This window comes from Alternaria ethzedia (assembly GCF_023757985.1).
Source record: "Alternaria ethzedia strain BMP 0044 chromosome Unknown scaffold_26, whole genome shotgun sequence".
NCBI lineage: Eukaryota > Fungi > Ascomycota > Dothideomycetes > Pleosporales > Pleosporaceae > Alternaria > Alternaria ethzedia.
In genome coordinates, this window is record NW_026056219.1 from 245,684 (window position 1) to 266,851 (window position 21,168).

At 54.2% G+C, this 21,168-nt stretch overlaps 7 protein-coding genes across 7 annotated transcripts; 3 read left to right on the forward strand and 4 right to left on the reverse strand.

Annotated features, from left to right (window-relative positions):
• Nucleotides 1-359: 359 nt before the first annotated feature.
• On the forward strand, nt 360-1,686 carry J4E87_008413 (uncharacterized protein; the record flags this gene model as incomplete). The annotated part of the gene is made up of 3 exons (XM_049380002.1): nt 360-840; nt 894-996; nt 1,047-1,686. 3 exons carry the CDS (start codon nt 360-362, stop codon nt 1,684-1,686), a joined length of 1,224 nt encoding a protein of 407 aa, XP_049230271.1.
• A 475-nt stretch (nt 1,687-2,161) lies between these two features.
• J4E87_008414 (uncharacterized protein) lies at nt 2,162-3,094 on the forward strand (the record flags this gene model as incomplete). The annotated part of the gene is made up of 1 exon (XM_049380003.1): nt 2,162-3,094. The coding sequence occupies one exon, from the start codon at nt 2,162-2,164 to the stop codon at nt 3,092-3,094; it is 933 nt and encodes a 310-aa protein (XP_049230272.1).
• A 1,945-nt stretch (nt 3,095-5,039) lies between these two features.
• On the reverse strand, nt 5,040-6,389 carry J4E87_008415 (uncharacterized protein; the record flags this gene model as incomplete). The annotated part of the gene is made up of 1 exon (XM_049380004.1): nt 5,040-6,389. The coding sequence occupies one exon, from the start codon at nt 6,387-6,389 to the stop codon at nt 5,040-5,042; it is 1,350 nt and encodes a 449-aa protein (XP_049230273.1).
• A 1,118-nt stretch (nt 6,390-7,507) lies between these two features.
• On the reverse strand, nt 7,508-11,647 carry J4E87_008416 (uncharacterized protein; the record flags this gene model as incomplete). Its single annotated transcript, XM_049380005.1, has 4 exons — nt 7,508-9,289; nt 9,637-10,625; nt 10,698-11,611; nt 11,640-11,647. 4 exons carry the CDS (start codon nt 11,645-11,647, stop codon nt 7,508-7,510), a joined length of 3,693 nt encoding a protein of 1,230 aa, XP_049230274.1.
• A 260-nt stretch (nt 11,648-11,907) lies between these two features.
• J4E87_008417 (uncharacterized protein) lies at nt 11,908-13,932 on the reverse strand (the record flags this gene model as incomplete). Its single annotated transcript, XM_049380006.1, has 1 exon — nt 11,908-13,932. One exon carries the CDS (start codon nt 13,930-13,932, stop codon nt 11,908-11,910), a length of 2,025 nt encoding a protein of 674 aa, XP_049230275.1.
• A 1,848-nt stretch (nt 13,933-15,780) lies between these two features.
• J4E87_008418 (uncharacterized protein) lies at nt 15,781-18,902 on the forward strand (the record flags this gene model as incomplete). Its single annotated transcript, XM_049380007.1, has 3 exons — nt 15,781-16,233; nt 16,280-16,878; nt 16,931-18,902. 3 exons carry the CDS (start codon nt 15,781-15,783, stop codon nt 18,900-18,902), a joined length of 3,024 nt encoding a protein of 1,007 aa, XP_049230276.1.
• Nucleotides 18,903-19,620: 718 nt separating this feature from the next.
• On the reverse strand, nt 19,621-21,003 carry J4E87_008419 (uncharacterized protein; the record flags this gene model as incomplete). Its single annotated transcript, XM_049380008.1, has 3 exons — nt 19,621-20,012; nt 20,071-20,178; nt 20,229-21,003. 3 exons carry the CDS (start codon nt 21,001-21,003, stop codon nt 19,621-19,623), a joined length of 1,275 nt encoding a protein of 424 aa, XP_049230277.1.
• Nucleotides 21,004-21,168: the final 165 nt, after the last annotated feature.

Here is a 21,168-nt window from a genome sequence, read left to right on the forward strand (position 1 = left end):
GATCCCGTGTCCATCGCTTCGCGCCCGGTAGTCACGCTCGAAATGGAAAGCGCTGGCCGGAAAAACAGGGTTGTTTCCCATCCCGTTTCCAAAATTACCCCTGGCGCGACCGTCTTGGCCGACCATGAGTCGGAAGATTCTCATCTACCGCTACCGGCATCGCCTCTTATACGAACTGCATTACGGGAGCTGTGCCCAAACAGGCAGTAGTCAAGAAAAGCGCGATGCTTGGATTAACGATTAGTCGTATCGTAGCCTATGCGACGAAGATGGTGCAAGTCAAAAAGCGCACGTAGTCCAGCAGTAGTAGGCAAATCGACCTTGATTTCCACACGCCGCACCCACGATCAACAGGCAGAATGCAGTTTTTCACCCGCATCACCGCGCTCGCTGCAGCTGCAGCCCCTTTCCTGGCCCAAGCTGCTCCCGTTGTGGCGCCTCCAGCAAACGAGATCATCCCCGGAAAATACATCGTTCAGCTGAAGCCTGATACCGACGTTGCATCCATCGCAGCCCACCACAACACTGTGCGCAGCATACATGCCCGCAATCTGGCTCGACGAGGCGACGATGGTCCCGTTGGTGCTCCAGTGGACCGCGAGTACGGGTTTGGCGACTTCAAAGCCTACGCTGGGTCGTTCGATGAGGCAACCGTTGAAGAGCTGAAGGCCCTCCCTGAGGTCCTCACCATTGAACCGGACTTTATCGTGAGGATCAACGCGGTGGTGACTCAAGCGAGCGCACCGTGGGGTTTAGCCAGCATCTCTTCCCGCAAGGTAGGAGCCACTTCATACGTGTATGATGACACTGCCGGCAAAGGCACCTTCTCTTACGTTATGGGTAAGTCACGAAAGTGATGACAATATTGAATCGGTATTGACATTATCTTTCAGACACTGGTGTTCGTATCAGTCATAGCGACTTCGAGGGACGAGCGACTTGGGGCTACAATGCCGTGAGAGGCACCGCCGACGCCGACAACGAAGGCCATGGAACGTAAGTCACACCCTCTAAAACATTCATTCTCATATCCTGACAAGTCCCAGGCATGTAGCTGGAACCGTGGGTGGCGCCAAGTACGGTGTCGCTAAGAAGACCAACATTATCGGCGTCAAGGTTTTGGACAGTGACACCGGAAGCGCATCAGATGTCTTCGCCGGATTCGACTGGACAGTCAACGACATTGTTTCCAAGGGCCGCCAAAACACCGCCGTCATCAACGTTTCGCTTGGCTCTTCTGCGTCAACAACATGGGATGCCGCCATCACTGCAGCCTGGAAGAAAGGCGTTCTCGTCGTGGCATCGGCAGGAAACGAGGATTCCCCTGCTATCAACAGCTCGCCAGCTCGCTCCCCTGAAGTTATCTGTGTTGGAAACATCGAAATCACCAACAAGAGGCACAGCGGCGGTGGAGGCTCCAACTACGGCGTTGCGGTCGACATCTTCGCTGCTGGAACGAACATCGTATCGGCGTCTAACCTGGGCGACACAGAGACGAGGACGTTGACTGGTACTTCCATGGCATCTCCTCACGTAGCGGGCTTGGTCTCGTATCTGCGTGGTCTTGAAGGACCATCGACTGCCGCTGACGTCAAGGCCAGGGTGTACGCACTAGCTACGCCCAATGTCGTGACGGATCCCATGGGCTCGGTGAACCTACTTGCGTTCAATGGTAACAGCAAGTGATATCCATGTACGAACTGTTGTGAGATGATTACTGACTTCGTACACCCATCTTTAGGCAGGGTGACTACCGCTGGGAACCCGAGCAACGGTACCGAAAGCACGAGCGAGGGTACTGAGGTTCAGAGCAAGGGTGTTGTAAGCTCAAGCAACGGCACAGCAGTCCCTTGCAACGGCACTGTCGAAGCGCGGAGCTCATGGAAGCTGTGGTAGTTCATGATAGTACTATTGGAACATTAATCGAGCGAAACAAATTATGCAGTATTGTATCTTCGACTATTCTCATCTACACATACCATCGACCTGGGCACAGTTAACTCTGCGCTAACTAACACGCACGTGATTAAGCCCGTTTGCTCTTTCCTGAAGCGCATGCGTCGCACCCCCACCGCCCTCCTGTAAGACGCGAAATCTCTGCCTCGGCACCCTTGTTACTGCTTACTGTCTCTCACCACGCCCACCATATTCGCACAGTCTAATGAACCCGGGGCGCAAGGTCAGTGAGAGCGAGTCTCGACTTCAGCGTGAACGCGATGCTGCTCTTAGCAACGCCGAGGAACAGAAGCGAAAACTGACTGATTTATACACCAAAATCGGACAGCTGTGGGAGGAGAACCATACCCTCAAGGAAAATATCAAGACCTCGTCGAACAAAGAGAAGAACACGGATGAGCTTTGCGAGACATGCGAGGACAAAGATGCCAAGATCGCTCAACTTCAGCAACAACTCGACTTAGCAGGTGAGTCATCCGAAGAGAGCAGAGAAGACCTTGGCCTTTACATGCAGAATTGTGGAATCCAATTGAGCATCAAGACTAACGTCTTCTTCGCAGCAGGTGTACGACCCAAGACCGATCCCGACGCCGCACACGCCGGGCTACATATCGCATTCTTTAAATCAGAGGAAGAGTTGCGGACCAAAGACCTCGAGCACGCCACGGAGAAAGCGAAGATCAAAGTGGAGCACGAGATCCTGGTTACTCGCCTCCAGGACGAAGTGCGCGATGCTCACAAAGCGACCAAGAAAGAGCGTACAGAGAAGCTTCTTACGCGGGAACAGCTTTCCAACATCACGAAAGAACTCTCCGATACCAAGAAGCAGCTCTTCGACTCGGAAGAGCAATATCGGAAATTCTACGATATCATACCCAAGCCGGGAGGAGGTAGAATGACAAAGCCGCCGCTGCCAGCCATACCGCGGTCTGATCATATCGCAGAAGCGGTTGATTACTTACCTTCGGCACCGCAAGCCTCTAGCTTTGAGCCAACAGATCATTCGCATCGTGGTCACAGCCAAGACAACGAGACTTCTCCAACCTCATCACATATTTCTGATGGCTCGGAATTTGGCCGAGATGAACCCAGTAAGGAGCGCATCCTTCTCGTCAGTCTGAAGTTGAACAAGCACTGACTTGATGTCCAGCCCCCGAGGAATCCGAGATTCCACCTACATTCACCGTTAACAAGCGCCCGCACGAACTCGACCAAGACCACCCATCGACACAGCGACCGAAAAGGCGGAGGACGAAGTCGGTTTTCGCGGTCAAAAGTCGACCCTTTTCGTCTGCCGAGGACATACCTTGGCTATTCTGCGTTGAGGGCGAAGGCGGAGACGGAGTCAGCTATCGAACGGTCAACGACTTGTCTCCCGCCGCGCAACAGACACTTGAAGAAGAATTCCAATACTGGTTCAGCGCCAGCAACGATGTCCAATACAACAAAGCCGACACTGCCCACCACAATTCCTATGCCACGATGGTGAGAGAAGGCAACCGGCTAGCGAACGTGGGACGAGGATGCGTTCGAACAATTGTATATGCAAAAGGCAAGGTATCAAAGGACGCACGGGAGACCGGTGAGCTTGAAGCTTGCAGTACATGTCAGAATAAAGGCTGTCCTTGCGCCAAAATGATTCTCTACGACGGGAATTCCGTCTTGTGTTGGTACCGGCAGGGCTCGGGCGTGTCGACTGGTACGACGTGGCAAGACGCGTCCTACAGGGTGAGAAAGAGGTCTGGGACAGTTGTGAATTCTGGTCTGCGGGAGGAATCAAACCCACACTCTTCGGGATTGGATGCTCTGATCCATATTGAATGAATGACTGATATTACGCGCCTAGACGGCATGCACACATCAGAAGCATGTGGAAATCAGGCCCTGCGCAAAGACTGAAGACTCGTCACTTACACAATCTTGGGTTATGAAAGCCATATTTCAAATGACTATGAAGTAGACATGTTGTGTAAATTGACATACATTGAACTTCATTTCCACGCAAGATGCTGAAACGAGACCACAGCATATCCGGTGTCCACATGGATCAAGTCACTATGCCCCCTACGCTATGCCATCGATGGATCGTCATCGTCAGCTCTAGCAAGTCGACGCTGAATGAGTTGCTGCAGCAGCCTCAACTCCGCGCGTTCCTCATCAGTGGGAGGTGGTGCATATTTTCCGCTGTCCTCATCTACTCGAGCGAATGACTGCACAAGAGTGTCCTGGCTGTCCAGAACCCCACGGTGAAGGAACCTCTCGGTTACTGTCGCTGAGATGAAATCCCAGAGAACAGTCTGCGACTTCCAGGGCTCTGGATCATCGCTTTCTGGGCCGCCGCCCCAATACCTCCCGCTGATCTTGATGTATTCGTCTAGCATCGGTCTATTGATGAAGACCTGAGGTATGCTGCAACGAGAGTCTAACTCGATATTTTCCTTGCAGAGCTGCACTATATGAGACATTATATTTGGGAGACCGACATTTCGGTACCGAATAAATGTAGCCTTATAGACCTTATCGTCCTCCAAAGAGTGCGGTTTCATGCCATTTTGCTTCTCTTCAGGGCTGCGGAAGAACATTTGATGAGCAATTGCAGCTACGCTGTCGCTAGTGCAGACCGGGAAAGATGGGTTTTGACGCCTGGTTTGCAACAAAAGTTTGTAGTAGAGATGAATCCACGCGCGCTGATCTCTGTTCCATTCGGCGTACGGGATGGCTGGAGTGTCGAGGTTGTCGGTCATGGTGATAATTCCGTGTATTGATCGAAGGTAACGCCATACTGGCCTGCTTCTTTATACGCCAGGGTGTTTGTAAGGAACGGTATCAAGCGACTGATATGATCAGGTTAGTTTGGGCTATAGCAATCGCGCGGAACCACGTGAAGATTGCTTGTCCTACCACTACGTTGCCACCATGTCACACTATTCGCAGCATCCTCGTAATTTGCTCGGCATAACACTGTCAGACTCACCCTGTAAACTCAGTGCTAGGTCATGAAGGAAGGCTAGATTTCGTTGTAGCTAACATCTAGCTAACCTGATCCGAACATCTCTCTCATCCTGAACATTTGCAGAACCCGTCTAATCAGTGTCCGACTCATTGTCCCCTGGGATATCAATGGCTGCTTTCGGAAACCTTTCGCTCTTTGGGACAGAGTCGACGCCTTTGTCGATGAGTTTCTTTTTCATTGCCTTTGCACGCAAGGCCAGCTCCGTGATCGGCTTGTTCGCTACCGTCTTGGCCCTCCGCATCGCGTCTTTTACTTGGCTTTGGACGCTCTCTGCACTGCGCTCTGATCCTCTACCTCTAATCGCGCAATCTGCTTTGATATCGTCAGCAAAAGTCTGACATGTGACTATGCCTATGTTGCCTGATTCGAATTGATCTACACCATTATCCTTGCACCACCTGTTGATGGCGCGCCAGAGGGCGTGACGTTCCATTTCGGTCCAGAGGCTTTTGGAGAACGCTTCCACTGGTGCTACCACATCAGTAGACTGCATAGGCGGTGAGGCTAGATTTGGATGTAACTTTGCCGCTAGGTCCATGAGGAACTGCAAGCGCACGCTATGACTCTCCACGTCTGTGTTGCTCTCATCACCTATGATGACTTTACGTATCTTCCGGTATGCGGCCAGATGATCCGACGTAACGGTTGTTCGCAAGGCTATTGGGTGACCGCCTGCTTTGATGAATGGGTCCAGTCGCCAATCTAGCCTCATGACCGTGTCTCTGGCCAATCTTCTCGTCTTGGCGTTGAAGAGGCCATCGTCAATACCAGGCCCGTCGTTAAAGTGAATCTTGTATTGATGCACGGAGTGCCGTGGATGCCGCAAAACGACGGGCTCCGACGGAAGTTTCGTGGTAGCGTATAGAAGACCGTAATGCAGCTCGAACCACAAGTCCTCGTCGGACATTGGTCGTGGAACGTCTGTTTGATCTGCCAGTTGCGCTTCTTGTCGGCGCTTTGCATACTCCATAGCAAGGTCTTCGCCAAGGGTACGGTCTTCCATGCATCTGCGGATATACTCTTCCGTCATCGATGGACAAGGGCCCATTTGACGTTGGAGCTCAGCTAAGCATGCCTTTACATCCTCGATAGTTGGCTCCAGTGGAGATAGAAGGTACTGCAAGGCGATGGTTCGTTCTGACATTCCATCTTCCATCCATTCTGCGACAAAATTTTGGTCAATGCCATGACGAGTAACACCGAAACGACTCAAGCGCGAGAAGACGTCTGCCGCTCCGCCCGATGAGTCTTGATACATCAACACAGTACCACTCCACTCGGCTTTGATGTGTTCGTCGCTAACACCCTCCTTGATCATGTCGTAGATGTGTAATCCATTCCAGTGCGGGTAGTCGCCGGCTTCAGCCTTGAGACGGGCGTAGAGTAATCTTGCGTGTTTGTAGTGATCCTCTGAAGCCATGGTACTGTGAAGTAACGATAGTCTGTCAGTAACTCCATCGATGACACCAGTCTTTATACTTGATTAGCTTTCGACCTTCCTCACGCGCTTCTAGCAGCAAGCGACACGCGATACCTTTCCCGCGTGTTGATATCGATGCATGGCCCTCTTCAGCATGTCATTTGGCAAGCCACGCCTACACGCTTATTGTTTGCGTATATGTCGCGCGGACGTCTCGTGAGATTGACGGCTCAGATCAGCGATGCTCAGCTGTATCAGGGTTACCGGGCTGCAAAGCTGCGCAATACCGTGAGAGGCTTTCTACGATGCGCTTTGACCAGAAGGACTAATTCATGGTCATGGTGCCCGCGTATGCAGCGGATCTACATAGCATGTCGCGTGTTTTGGGGTGCCCAGAGGTGAAAGAATAGTCTGCATGGTCGAGTATTGAGGTCGGCTCGGGCTGGAATAGACGCAGTAGCGGTAGTACTGCGTAGTAAAAGGCATTGTGTCTGCAGCCTGTCGCATATTGTTCGACCGCTCTTTTGACGAAGATAAAGAGCATTGCGACGCGGTTTAGGAGGATGCTTAACAGTAGGTATCGGGTTCGGTGAGGAGGTTTCCCGCATCGACGCGTCGGCAGTGACGTCATGACCTACTAGCTGCAAACCTCAACCTCACCTTGGCGCCTGGCTTTGTCGTCTTCCGCCATCGCATCACGACTTGCTCGCATCCCTCTGCCCGAATGACTTTCGCCGCACGCACGTATGTTCCTCGTGACAGGCTCAATCTATTCAGGCAAACGCATGCCATTCCCTCTTAAGCAGGCGCGCGTCGTGAAGACACTCAGTAAGCACAACCAGCACATTTGGATATATATCTTTCATCTTTTCATTGCTATAGTAACGGGCGACGGCCTCGAGAATTGCTGATCGTCGGTGCCTCACAGCGCCACTCACGCCTTGTCCAATCTACAGCGCTACCTTCAGTCACCACCTTCCAGCTCATTGGCGAAAGCCGTTGCCTTGATGTCGCCCCGACGGACATGTATTCCAAGACCACCTACGTTCCGCCCATTCATCGATATCCGCTAAATACATCGACACCACCTTCACCATCCAAGTCTCCATTCCTTGTCCTCATTTCTTGCCGCTATCGGGCTCGAGATCCGTCGCCTTGAACACATCTCGAGGCTTGAGCTCCGCCTCTGTCACCGTCTTCTTTGGATCGGCCTTCCTAGTCCTCAGCGCGTCAGCTTGCGCTTTAATGCGCTTATAAGCAGCCTTCTTGTGAACCTGAGTGCGCACACCATCCATGCCGCGAGGATCACCAGGATATGTGGCTTTATCCAGGGCCCTATGCGCGTTCACCGCGTCGGTGGCCTCGTAGAAGAGGGCACTGATATGTTCCGCCCAGTGAATAAGGCCCTTCTCGGCTATGATCTTGTTGAAGAGTGCTATGATGACCTCGCGCTCTGCTTGCGACCAGGCATCGTTCAGCTTCCGATTCGGACCATGACCCTTCTTGGTCTTCGGCTTTGCGGTCTTCTGGGCGGTCTTCCGGACGGCCTTCTTGGCGCGCTTCTTCGGTGACGCTCCACCCTTTTCTTCTTCTTCATCTTCCGCGATGTCTTCTTCTCCATCCTCATCCTCATCTTCGCTCTCCTCTCCCACAATTGTGTTTCGCCTGGTGCGTTTCGTACCTGTCTGCGCCGTTTCCGCTTTGCCGGTTACACGGACTTTCCGACCGGACTGACGGACCGGTGGGAATGCGTTGTCGTCGTCGAGGGCGGCGGTGGACTTCCTGGCCCTAGTACGTGTCTGTCGTGTAGTCTCCTCCGTGGCTGGCGCGTCTTCCTCCGCCGGCGAAGCGCTCTCGGTATTCTCAAACTCGTCTTCAGGCGGAGAGCTTTGGGTTGAGCCTTCATACATGTCGTCGTCAGTATAGGCCATAGCGGTGCCATTCTCGTCCGCATCTGAGCTGGTGGGACTATGTCCCAACGACTTGGGGAACCTTGCGCAAACAATCCGGTACAGGAACTCGCGCATCTCCTCGGAGTGCCTCGGGTCATCGATTGGCAAATCGATGCCATAGTCTTCGCGGATCTCTCGGTACTTGTCGAAGACTTCCTGTTCGATTATCCACATCTTACCCCTCATGAACTCTCCGGACTTCATCGCCTTCCGCACCAAGTCATCCGTTATTGACAGTGTCTTGTGTACCAACTCCTGCCGTTTGAGTAGGTATTCTTCTTGGGTTCTCAAGGTCGTGGTAGGGTTCTCGTCGGAAGCGGCCTCGGCGGTACCTTGCTGGGCGTCATTGAAGAAGCGGCGAAAGACGTAGTAGCCGCTCTGGCCTGTCGGCGGGAGTACTGTACAGATGGGCAGGAAGGCGGCGGTGAGTGCAAATCCGGCTTGTAGCTGGATGAAAAGGCGCTCGTCGACGCTCCAGGGAGTGCGCGCTACTTCATCGGGAATGTCTTGGGTTGGTGCGGGTGCGTCCAGGGGACGGCTTTCTTCTGGGGCGGCCGCATCTTCAATGTTCAATGGAGTGCACACTACCTCATCGGGAATATCTTGGGTGAGTACGGCTGCGTCTTGGGGTCGGCTTTCTTCTGGGGACGCAGCATCTTCGATGTTGCGAGGAGTGCGCGCCGCTTCATCAGGATTATCTTGAGTGGGTGTAGATGCGTCCTGGAGGCGGCTTTCTTCTGTGGCCATCGCATCTTCAATGCTCATTGGAGTGCTCGCAGCTTCATCGGGAACACCTTGAGTGGGTGTGAACGTGTCCTGGGGGCGGCTTTGCTCTGGAGACGCCGCATCTGGTAGGATGATGTCATTCATGATGGCTATGCGAAGAGCTTTGGCGGACGCTTCGTGTTGAAGTAAGGCGCTTAGAATGCGACAAAGGGTTGCGGATGTCTTTATCGAGTTGATTGTAGGTGGTTGCTAACTTGTAGCAAATAGTTATCGACTACTCACTGTTGTGATGGTCAATGCGCGGTGGCTACTTGAGTTTTCGAGCACACAATCAGTTAGCGCCACTCAGCTCTCTCTTTCACTATATCATCTAGAGTGCATTGTTAACAGTCGAGTAGCAGGCCTGGCCGAGCTCACAGGACACAGGTGATACCAACTTGAAGGAGATAGCAAACATCAATCACACCAACTATCTACGACCTCTCCGTCTCGCTCTTATACCAATCTATAATCTCTTCATCCCCAACAACCACGGAACCATCATTACCGTCCCGTTGCAAGTCTCTAACAGTTTTCACAGTCCAGCTCTCAAGCACACCAAACCTCTCTCGCATATCCTCCAACAACAACCGCGCTTGTCTCGTTGCAGCACTCTCCGAGCACTCTCTATACGACTGCGCAAACAAATCGCCGTCATCGTCACTATCCTCATCATCGCTGTCACCAGGGTGACCAACCCCTTCGCCTTCGTCGTCGCTGTCGAGGTTGTCCGCCCAAGGATTACCCAACAACTCCGGATTCACATTCCCCGATCTCGAGAAGTTGGCATTCGAGTTCACACATGCCTCGTTTTCATCATCCGATACCTCATACTCCCGTCCTGCCCCTTCATGTCGCTGACGCCTTGTCTCCCTGACATGCGATTCCTTGACCAGGAAAGTAGAGAACCTGTTCCTCGATTCATACCGCGGCGGCAAGGGAATACGTTCACCGTCCCCGTCATACACCCAAACGGGGGAAGCTATCTGGCCCGGTACCCAATCTCCAATCCATTCACCGTTGCGATCTCGCCCTTCTACCGTTCCATCGGCGCGCATTTGGTGTTGGAAGACGAGGCCTTCGCGCATGTGAATTTCGCGCTGGTAGTGTGGTCTTTTGTCGATTTTCTTGATACGCTCTCCCTTGTCGTCTTTCTTGTAGCCCAGAAAACTTTTTCGGCTTTTGGGGGAGGACGGGGAGGGGGAGGGGTCGCTGAGGGGGTCGTAGACGTGGTGTCGCGTTTTTGTGGTTGTAAGGATGGTGGAGACGGGGGTGTCGAAGGATGTGGGCCAGTTGAAACTTGTTTCTAGACTGCCGTGGTGGGTTTGGTGACCGTCGGGCAGGAGGTTTATGGTGAGTGGGTTCTTGCTGAACTCCTTCTCCTTCTCGGCTCTTAATTTCTCATAGGCCTTTTCGTCAATACTCCATGTAATCGACTCCATCCTACCCCTCCTTTCAAGCCGCATATCCCGGCTTCTCTGCGCCTTCGTCCGAGACCCCTCTTCATCTTCAGCCCTATCTATCTGCTGCCGTCTTGTACGCGGAAACCTTTCTTCGATGTGACGATGGCGGTGGTGATAGCGTGGCGTACTTCGCGGTGTAGTACCACGAGGCGGCTGGCTATACCGATGCGCATTCTCAGGAGCCACAACACCGGGAATGCGCTTTCGATAGCCGAGACACGCACTTTTATACAGGTCGATCATGTGTTTTAGCCATACCATGTAAGGGTCGTGGAAGGCGTCGGTGTAGGCGTTGATCTTCGTTCGGTCGAGCTTGTTCTGATTGTTCGTACCGGGCTTCTGGGCCTGTCGATCTTTAGCCTGGAGGTGATTTGGAGCTTTTGCTGCTGTATCCTCGTTGGAGTCTAGATCTTCCACGTCCTGTCTCGCTTTCGCGCTGAGTGACCCCAGTGCTTCTTGGTATCTTGCCTCGGCAGCCGTTACGCTATATATCTTCCAGGGATCGTGTCCTTTTCTATTCCACACATTCTGGTAGTATAGAAAGTCTTCCCAGGCAGATTGCGCGTATCGGTACTCGACGAATTTTCTCCATGTCCTGTGCTCGTCGTGTATGTTCTCGCGCGTTCTCCTTTCGCGCAACACGGCTCTTTTCATCGCCGCTTGCTGCGCTGCATCATGGATGATGCCCGTTTCTACGTCCGTTTGTCGTTCGAATGGTAGCCATCTCTCCCGCGCTTCTTTGTTGTAGTTGTTGATGGTTTCCTCGATCGCCGGGTCTTTGGCCGCGGCCTCAGCTTCTCTCAACCATTTTTCTAACGCGGCCTTGGTTTCAGCCATCCATGTATTGAACTCTGCCGGCGTCGTCGGATTCGCAGGCCAGTTCTCTTGGACGGTAGGATTAACCAGGAGAGATGATGAAGCTGTCTGCGCGGCCCCAGGCGCATCCTTGGTTTGTGATCTCGTCGCCGCCACCATCGTGTCAGGCACTTCTTCTGAGTCGTCCTGCGTAGCGTTAAATAGTATTGTGCAGAGCGACGTGTATCTCGAGTATCGAGGACGATACGGACAACGTAGCCATTTTCAAGGTGGGGGTTTTCGCTTTGTTCGTCGTCGCCTCGAGTGCCGGTACCTTCCGACACTCGGGTGCTTTGTTTATGATAAAGAAACGTTTTCAGCGTCACATGAATGTCATCGAGATAATGAATAGTTTACAGTGTATTTCATTGTTTTAGCTAGTAGTCGCGAGCGACCAATCCGGTAGCTTCGTAGTTGACGAACTTTGCGCTCCAACACCTGACTTGCTGTCCAGCAAATTCATCGACGCCCTCATCTGCTCAATCATGCCTCCTCATCCGTATCTTCCCCCGAAGTCGTGATGTCTGAATCGTAGGCCACATCTTTTTGCATAGCTGCAGCCCGATCATGCTTCGCTTTCAAGTTGGGGTCTTTGTCAGACTCCTCCTTGATCTTCATCTGGCGCGCGCGCTCGACTGCTTCCTGCATGCGAGGGATGGCAGCTTCGCGTGCGTCAGCCAACTCGAGTTCGTCCTCTGATAACAGCCTCTTCTTGTGGAGATCGCGGATGTCACCTGTGTAGCCGAGGGGTGGGATATCAGCCGTGTTGAGCAGGGCAGTAACTTCCGCCGCTCCGTCTCTGCGTGCAGATTTCTCGTGCCAATCCTCCACGTTGACCATCTTGCCCTTGCCCTCATATTTCTCTTTTAAGTCCTTGTTGAAGAACTCGCGATTAAAATCCTCATTTGTCTGCCTCTGAATACGGTCTTCAAGGTTCTTCTTGGTTGGTTCGATCCACGCATTGTCACTAGGCTTCGCGTTCTGCGCCTCCCGATGTGCCTTGATCGCCTCCTCGTTATTCTTGGGAAGTTCGGTCCAAGTGTAGCCCTTAGCCTTAAGATCGGCAATGACGTCTGGATGGGTAGGTATTGGTTCTGTCTCGACGGGCTTAACGACTCGCGGCTTCGACTTCGGTTCGGGCGCTTCCGTCGTTTTCCGTGAATCAGTCATCGTCTTCTTGGCGGGACTCGTCTTCTTGGTGCTTTTCTCTGGAGGAGGTGGCGAAGAAGAACGGGCGCTTGACCTGCCCGAGGTGGCCTTACTAGTACTCCGCGTGTTTGATGCGGGATTGCTGGTTGTAGGCTTGGTGACTGTAGGTTTGGTGACTGTAGGCTTGCTGGTTGTAGGCTTCGTTATTGTAGGCTTGGTTGTCGCAGGCTTGGTGGTTGGTCGTTTGCCCCCTGGAAACTTGCTGGCTGTGCTGGGTTTAAGCTTGAGCTTGACTATCAGACGCTTAGCCTGTTGTTCGCGCTCGAGAATCTCCATGCTTTCAAGTTCTTCGTCGGTGTCAGGTGGTGTGGTAAGAGTAGAACCATCGGAGACATTACCGTCGTCTTCTTCCTCAGCTTGATCTTCATCCTCTCCTTCTTCACCTTCATCCTCAGCTTGAGCTTGATCCTCATCCTCTTCCTCCGCTTGATCTACATCCTCTTCTTCACCCTCATCACCAGCGGCAGTAGTATCAACAGCCGACTCCCACTCCCCTTTGATGTACTGCTCGATCTCGTCGTCGGTGATGGTAGGCATCCAGGTGTCCTCCTTCTTGCTCTTCTTAAGCTTGGGCTCGAGTGCTTTCATACGATCTCGGAGGCCACGGAGGGTAGTACCAGCGCGGTTGAGGTACGAATTCAGGCCACCTGGGGGCCTGGTACCGAGACCCTCCTCTATGGGTTTGCCGCTCTTGTCCCGAATATCGGTCCGGTCCTCAAAGTAGTCGTTGAAAGCCTTGTAGATGAGTTCGTTGTGGGGCGCGACGAACGGGTCGGTCTTCCCAGTGGCAGCTTCCAGAAGCTTCTCGTGAAACAGCTCGAGATAGGCGGTCTCGAACGGAGTCCATGGTGTGTGGGTGACTTTGGGAGGGAACTTCATATTCTGGACGAAGATTTGATTGCGCCACTTGTTGATGTCCCGGATATGGTCCTTGGAGTTCCAGTCGATATCAGTCGCTTCCCTCCTTTCGTATGTAAAGACTCGATCTTTCTCGTTCCTGTCATGTCGATGGTGGAACGTGAGTGTCAGTCGATTTGCCTGATCCTTACCGACGACTAGCGTCGAGCGTTCGTCGCCGTCTAAGATCTCCCATTCGAAGTTGGCGTCTTCGTCTGGGGCCTTGACTGCTTTTGATCCGGGATGCGCCGGCTTCCTCTGCTTCTTGCCGGTACTGGTTGCGGGTGGTGTCTCACTACCGGTCTTGTTGCGCGGGGATGTGCGCGTAGGAGTGCCGCTTGTCTTGGCTTTCTTCGCGGGCTTTGGTGTAGTGGGTTCTTGGTTCTTACGCTTCGGAGGCATCGCGGCGGTACTGGGTGGTGGATCCTTACAGTTGATAGATTTGAGCTGCGGGTATGAACTTGGAAAGCAACGGATGGGAGGCGGGGTATAAAGCCAACGGAGAATCGACTAGAGTGACTGAGGTGCCTAACTTCTTGCTGTCGACCTTTCACGAGTCGTCACTACACCCTTGTGAAAGGTGTGAAGAACAGTGTAGCAAATTCCAACGGGGGTCAAAGCTTGTCTCCGAAAAGAACGACATAGTGAAGGAGACCGTTTATCGACCATTGTGTAATTCCAATCACTGCTTTGGCGTAGCGATGGCACTCCTGGACGTTGGCATATCATGACGCGGATAGAGCGCTTTGTGGTTTTCTGCATGGTGTATATAGGCCAAATTCAATGGTGAATCGCACAAGAAGGCATGGTCAATACAGCTCTGCACGCTACGCGTTTTTATCTTTTCCAGTACGGGGGAGTTTGCGAAGGAACCAGCTTGTTGGTGTCAGTCGCTCGTATCTTTCTCACATGGACTCCTGAGGATTGTGCTTAGCAAAGTGCAACAGAGATCATGAGCAGGCCGATGTACTTACTGTTACTGGTGATTCACTCTCAGAGTAGGACATAATGGGCTCCACTCAAGACACTAATCCTCGTTCAACACCGCTCAACTTGCAGCAAGATGGCCAGAAAAACATTATTGGCGATGCATTTTTCCCGTCACAACATACAAGATGGACAAAACAAGTAGGGAGGTAACAATGGACTTGGAGAATGTCGACACTGCTCAATCGAGATCCACCGCGTCCAGTCGCTGTAGCCGCTAGATAACATGGATTGTAATATTCTTCCAGCATATGTGGAAGGTTTCGATCACGGTAGTAGTTGACGGAGATAACTGTAGACTCGCATCAGCGGAGAATACCACTGATCGTCGCGATCCAGAACCTAGACTACACCAGTACATCTAGTTCGGCGCGAGAGACGGAAAAGATGGGCAGTTCGTGTGGAGCAACTGTGCCGTAGCAAGAGGCGGTCTGCAGGGGCACTCGAGTAGTTTCTTGTTAATCCCTGGAGGTGTTGAGGTACTATTACCACCCGTCCCGGTTAAGCGATGCCAAGCACGACGGAGGACGCTGCCGACTCAAGAGGGCATGGGAGGAGTGCAATCGCTCGATGCGGACGGAGGGGGTTGGAGGGAGGGAGGTCTTGGTGAGGAGGATGCGGAGTGTCGGCGGCGGTGATTGGCCCCGGCGCCGAAATTAGCGTGGGCGCGCATGTTTACGTCGCGTGTTCCTCGTGCACGCCATTTGCGCGTGCATGGCTGTGACAGCTGCCAGTGGCAGCGTCGTGACATCAGCGCTTGGTCGCGCAATCAGTGACATCAAGGGCTCGATCCATAGGAAAGGCGGAGGTGAGGTCGGTGTAGGTGGGATGCGGGGCCAGGGGCAGCAGCTGGTCCCGCCGTAAATTAAGCAGCAAAGGCGAGTGTGGACCCTGACCAAGAGGGTCTAGCTGGCTGCGGGCCTAGTCCAGGGCCTCCTTGATGCTCCTTTCGAAGGCCGTTGGGGAAATCATTCCCTCTTTTGCGGTCCGTCGCGCTCTTTTCGTGCTGCCGTGAGCTGTTGCGCCGTCGCTCTGACTTTCTTCTGTTGCATGAATGCCGCCTGCAGAGTAATACCCAGAGAGTCACAGCGTGCACGACTCAAGCCGGCGCCAGCATACTAATTCCACTCAAGTGAAACACGCTCTACACCAGCACCACCGAACCGAGCGCCACAGGTAAACAGGTCTGTTCTTTCTACCTGCCGCGGCGGAGAGCAAATTTCCGCTCCGTCATATCGAACCACCACCGTGAAGACAGCAAACATGTCCAGCGGAAGCATCACCATGGAGGTGAAAGAAGAAGCCGTCGAGCGCGCGCCCAGGTCACACGTGGACAGCTCGCCGCTGCCGACAGACTCGATGGTCACAGTGCCCCTCTCCGAGACGGACGGCAGAACCCCAGAGGAAGAGGAAGGCGCGAGGGAATCGGTGATGCGGCCAGAGATTATAGTTGAGGAGCGAAGAGCATCATCACGAACCAACTCAACGGAAATCCGCAATGCCTTCGGACGCCGCGCGAGCCAATCGAGCGTCGACACACCCGCCCCGACCAGCCCTACCATCTCAGTGCGGGACACCGACGCACCCGTCTCCCCCAAGACAGCAGCGCCAGACTGCAGGGGGCGCCGTACTAGCAATGGCTCGGGAAAAAGCGAAGAGGTCGACTGGGCTGAGCTAGAGAAAAAGGAAGAACAGGAGCCCGAGGGCGAGGAGGAGGTGTGTAGCCGGCCCCTGTGTGAATAACGAAAGCTAACATATCTAGGCCATGGCCCTGCTGCTCGCCCGACTAGAGCAGGAGAACGAAGCCATCCTCTCAAACTCAAAGTCCAACATGAAGGTCGCCCGCGCCCGCAGCCAGTCCCGACCGCCCTCCTTCAACCAGCTCAAGCGTCTCGTGGCGGATGACACCGCCACCATGCGCTTCTCCCAGCTGCCCTCGCCGCCCCCCATGACCGAACTCGAGTTCTGGGCTGCCCTCGTACGCGACTACCCTCAGACCGTCCACAGACTGCCCACGCTCTGCTTGAATAAGATTCGGGGAGGCATACCAGCGCCGCTGCGGGGCGTCGTCTGGCAGAGTGCAGCTGGCTCGAGAGAGAAGCTGATCGAGGACCAGTATGACTCGCTGTGCGGAGAGTCGAGTCCGTACGAGAACATCATCAACAAGGACTTGGGACGCAGTTTCCCCGGTGTGGAGATGTTCAAGGACCCTGAAGGCGAGGGTCAGAAGATGCTCGGCCGCGTGCTCAAGTGCTTCAGCTTGTACGACCACAAGATTGGCTACTGCCAGGGTCTTGGTTTCCTCGTTGGCCCGCTGCTCATGCAGATGGGCGACAAGGAAGCCTTTTGCGTGCTCGTGAGGTACGTCATCGCACTTCCCTCACATCACAACGTCAGCGACTAACAACACCAGGCTCATGGAAGACTACGATCTGCGCTCGTGTTTCCTGCCGGACCTCTCCGGCCTCCATCTGCGCATCTTCCAGTTCCAGAAGCTGCTCCACCAACACATGCCTCAGCTAGCCCAACATCTCGACGATCTAGAAGTGCAATCCGCATATCTATCGCAATGGTTCCTGTCTTTCTTCGCTGTCACATGTCCGCTACCCATGCTGTTTCGCATCTACGACGTACTATTTGCCGAGGGCGCATCCGAGACGATCATGCGGGTAGCCCTCGCGCTAATGAAGCGCAATGAACAAAAGCTTCTGTCCCTGAGTGAGTTCGAGGACGTAATGCAGTTGCTTTTGGGGCGCCAACTCTGGGACCCATACGGGCGGAACGCGGGGTCGGCGGATGAATTGGTCGGTGATTTCGTTGGTTTCACAAACGACGTGACGCGCGAAAGGTTGCAGGGATTGGAGCAGCAGTACAAGGAGGCCCAGGAGAAGGATTCGTCCAAGCAGCAAGTCCAGAAATCTGCCACGAGCTTCCTGGGCCGCCTGTGGGGGCCCTCCAACTCTTCGACCAAGTCCGTTTCACTCAGCCCGGGTCTCTCCGCGCCTTCACGCCCCGTTAGCTTCCTCAGGCGCTCGGCGTCCAAGCAGAGTCTCGCCTCGACACTCAACTCTACTGCCGAATCCGATGCTTCTGCTGCGACACAAAGTACAGCCATGACGGATATTTCGCGCGCCTCGAATGGCGACGCGCTGTCGATGAAGTCGGGCCACGGCTCCATGGCCATGGGCGCATCGTCAAAAGACCGGGACCTACACTATCAAATCGAACAACTCCTCATGTCGGTAAGCCAGCTACAACGCCAAAACAGCGAACTCGAAGCCGCCCTCCAAAAGCAGCGCGAAGACCGCAAAGAAGACCACCGCATCGTCCGCACCGTCGTCGACAAAGTCCGCAAAAAGACCACCACCCTCGCCGCACCCTCAACCCGTTCCTCCCGCCGCCGCACAACAATAACCTCCGCAACCACCCTTCCCCCTTCCTCCTCCGATGACGCCGCCTCCACCCCCGAACTCACAGAAGAAGCCTCTGAAATCGTCGAAACGCTCGAATCCCGATTTCCAGCCGCCACACTCCACCACCGCGCCTCGTCCATGTTCGAAACAAAAGCCCTCCTCCGCGACAACTTGTCCCGCACGAAAGAGCAACTCGCCAACGAGACCCTGCGCGCCAACGCCCTGGCGCGCGATTTGTCGGACCGCGACGCAGAATTGCAAATCGCACGTGACGCGCTCAAAGATACGAGACATAGGTTGCAAGATAGCTACAACGCAAACCAGCGCCTCGAGAAAAACATCCAGGAACTGAGGCAGAATGCGCGGAAACAGTCTGCGGCTGCGAGTTGGACGGGCGTGGATCACAGTAGCCATGGGAATGCGCCGGATACACCACCCACGCTATCCCGTTCTACAACGAGTGATTCTATCAACACGAGCGGGTTAAGGGAATTGAGGCTCGGCAGGACGAATAGCCAGAAGAGTGAGAGAGGGGGGTATTACAATAATTACAATTCGCCTGCTCCGCCGGTCCCGTTTTCAAAGAGGAGTAGTAGCTTGGCTACGCAGAGTGTGCTTGCGACTGAGAATAACTCGCCTGCGGATAGTGAGGCGCTGTTGCTTGAGTTGGTGAATGCGAAGACGGCGGAGGCGGTGGCGAGACAGGAGTTGGAGGAGATGAGGAGTCGGTTTGAGGGGATGAAGCGCGTTATGAGTGGTGGTGGTGGCGGTGGGGGTATGAATGGAGGAGCGGGAGGAGGGTATAGTGGGAATGGGAGTCCGATGGGAGGAAGTCCTTTCGCGACGCCGACGCAGACGCCGGCTGTGACGCCTAGTCCTGTTCCTAAAGAACCCGCCGCGGGGACGGGTGGTGGATGGGGCTGGGGGGGTTGGAAGAGGACGGTTAGTAGTAATGCGGCGGGGGGCTCTTAGGCTGGGCTCTTTGATGGACGCTGATGGGGGGGGGGGTGGGGTATGGAATGGAGGGGAGGGATGTTGGTGTACAGTGTACAGTGTATATACTCATACAATCTGGTCTGCGAGACCAGTACGACGCCTACTCTCGAGATATAGAGAGAGGGGCTTATGATCTTCTCAGGCTTCTTCTCTGTCACCGGTGGCAAGGGAATAGCTGGCCCTATCATAGTCAACGGGTTTAATGTCAACAATTTTCTTCATGAACAATCAATCCTCTTCCTCTTCCTCTCCGCTAGTCTCGTGAAACCAGTGATCAGAAATATAGTAGACTATCGTGGAACAGTGATCAGAAACAGAGCACATGGAACTGGTTGCGAGGGAGAGAGCTAACTAATATGTTAGAGGGATGATTTTGTGTGGAGCTGGAGAGTAAGGACTTTGTGTGATGAGATGGAGAGGTGGAAAGGGGGCGAGGTTGCGTTGGTAAGGGATTTGACATGGAAAGAGGGTATGTGGTGAGGTCGTCCCGTGTTGCGATGTGTAGTTGGTGAGGTGAGAATAAACCTCCGCTGTTGACTTGTAGCTCAAAGCTACTTCTAAACCTACTAACCCAGCGGTCTGCGTCCCGGCACATGAACGCAACGGCTCATTGCGCTCGCTACACAACGTTCAAATAGACTTTCATGCGTTCTCCAATATATCCCCTCACATACTACACCACCTCCCCCCATCATCAACCCCCCTTCTCCACCCCCTTACACCTCTTAACCCCCGCCCTCGCATTCGCCACCCCCTCGCCAAACCCAATCTTCTTCGCCAACTGCGCTGCTTCCTCATACTTCCTCCTCGCCTCCCCAATCTTCCCTTCCATTTCCAAGAACTCGCCGAGATTATGCGTCGCGACGGCACAGCCCATGTCGCACTCTTCGTTCCTTTCAGAGGAAGAAGACTTGATCTGGGCGGAGAGGGCGAGGGCCCGTTCTGCCCATTGCCGTGCTTGGTCGATGGCGAGGGAGCGCGGCGCGGAGTTTGTAACGGGGAAGGAGGTGGGGGCGTCGGACATGGTTATTGCGTTGGAGGAGGTGGGCGGGGTTTGTTGGGCGAGGCAGGTGGATATGTTGTTCACTGGGAGTGGGTTAGTCGGGATGGATGGATGGGTGGGGAGGAGTGTGGGGGGATGTACTCAGGACGACGCTGTGGCATGAGGTTGGTGGACAGAGTTGGAGGGCTTTGACGAAGAGGGGTGCGGCGAGGTAGTGCGAGTCGAATTGCTCGTAGTGTGTTCCGAGGGCTGATTGTGTTAGCATGCCATAAGCGGTATTCGGCCATGTAGCTGCCTACCTTCGAGTACACCGCCCATCTCGTCGTTGGTGAGCCATGGCCCCTCGCCGTTCTTGACACCGTCCTTCTCCCGCCGTTGTTGTTCCTTCAATGCGCTCTCCACAGCCTCGACCAGTCGCTTTTCGCCGTTCTCAGGCTCGTTGACATATCTCACGTCGTAGAGCTGGCCCAGCTTCAGATTGATCTGCACCATGTTCTTCTTCACCCTGCTCCTATTCCCATTTGTCCAATGCTTATCCGAGAACTCGTCGACCCATTTCTGGCAATCATTGCGCATAATCTCGAGCACATCGATAGCCAAACTGTAGTATCCCGCATCCTCAAACAGCGCAGCGATGGTGTACTTGACGCCCATGATCTCGTCGCTAAAAGGATCCATGCCCATCTCGTCGGCGAGGGCGAGCGCCTGGCGAAAGTGCTTGTTGGCTTCGCGGATGTCGAGCCATTGGCCGCGGCTGTAGAAGAGGGCTCTGCGCAGCTTCTTTGCGACGGGCTCGGGGAAGTTGTGGTAGGGCTTGATGATGACGTTCTTGTAGTACCACGGTATGTACAAGACGCAGATGCCGGCCACGAGGGCAATGGACCCAATCGCAAAGGGGAACAGCACGGGGCTCTTGTGGTATTGCTCCCGGAACTGCTCCCGCATCGTCGAGCCATAGCGCCGCCCCAGGTGCTGCTGTACTGGCCGCCGGCATCGTGTCAGCGGGGTTTGCGCTTCGCAGCGTGCGATTGCGCTCGTTCGGGGCACGGCGCGGGGGGCCGTCCTGCTCAACATGGTGCGCCGGGCAAAGGCAAAAAGATGTGGGCGATGGCATCTGGCAGCTGGTGGAGCGAGTGCATGACGGAACGAACTTTTAGTGCCCGTCGCGTGCGTTCCGCGTAGGGCTGAGGCTCGTCATGACGTAGCCAATCACCAACGCGCCGCATCGCGTTGCCCGTA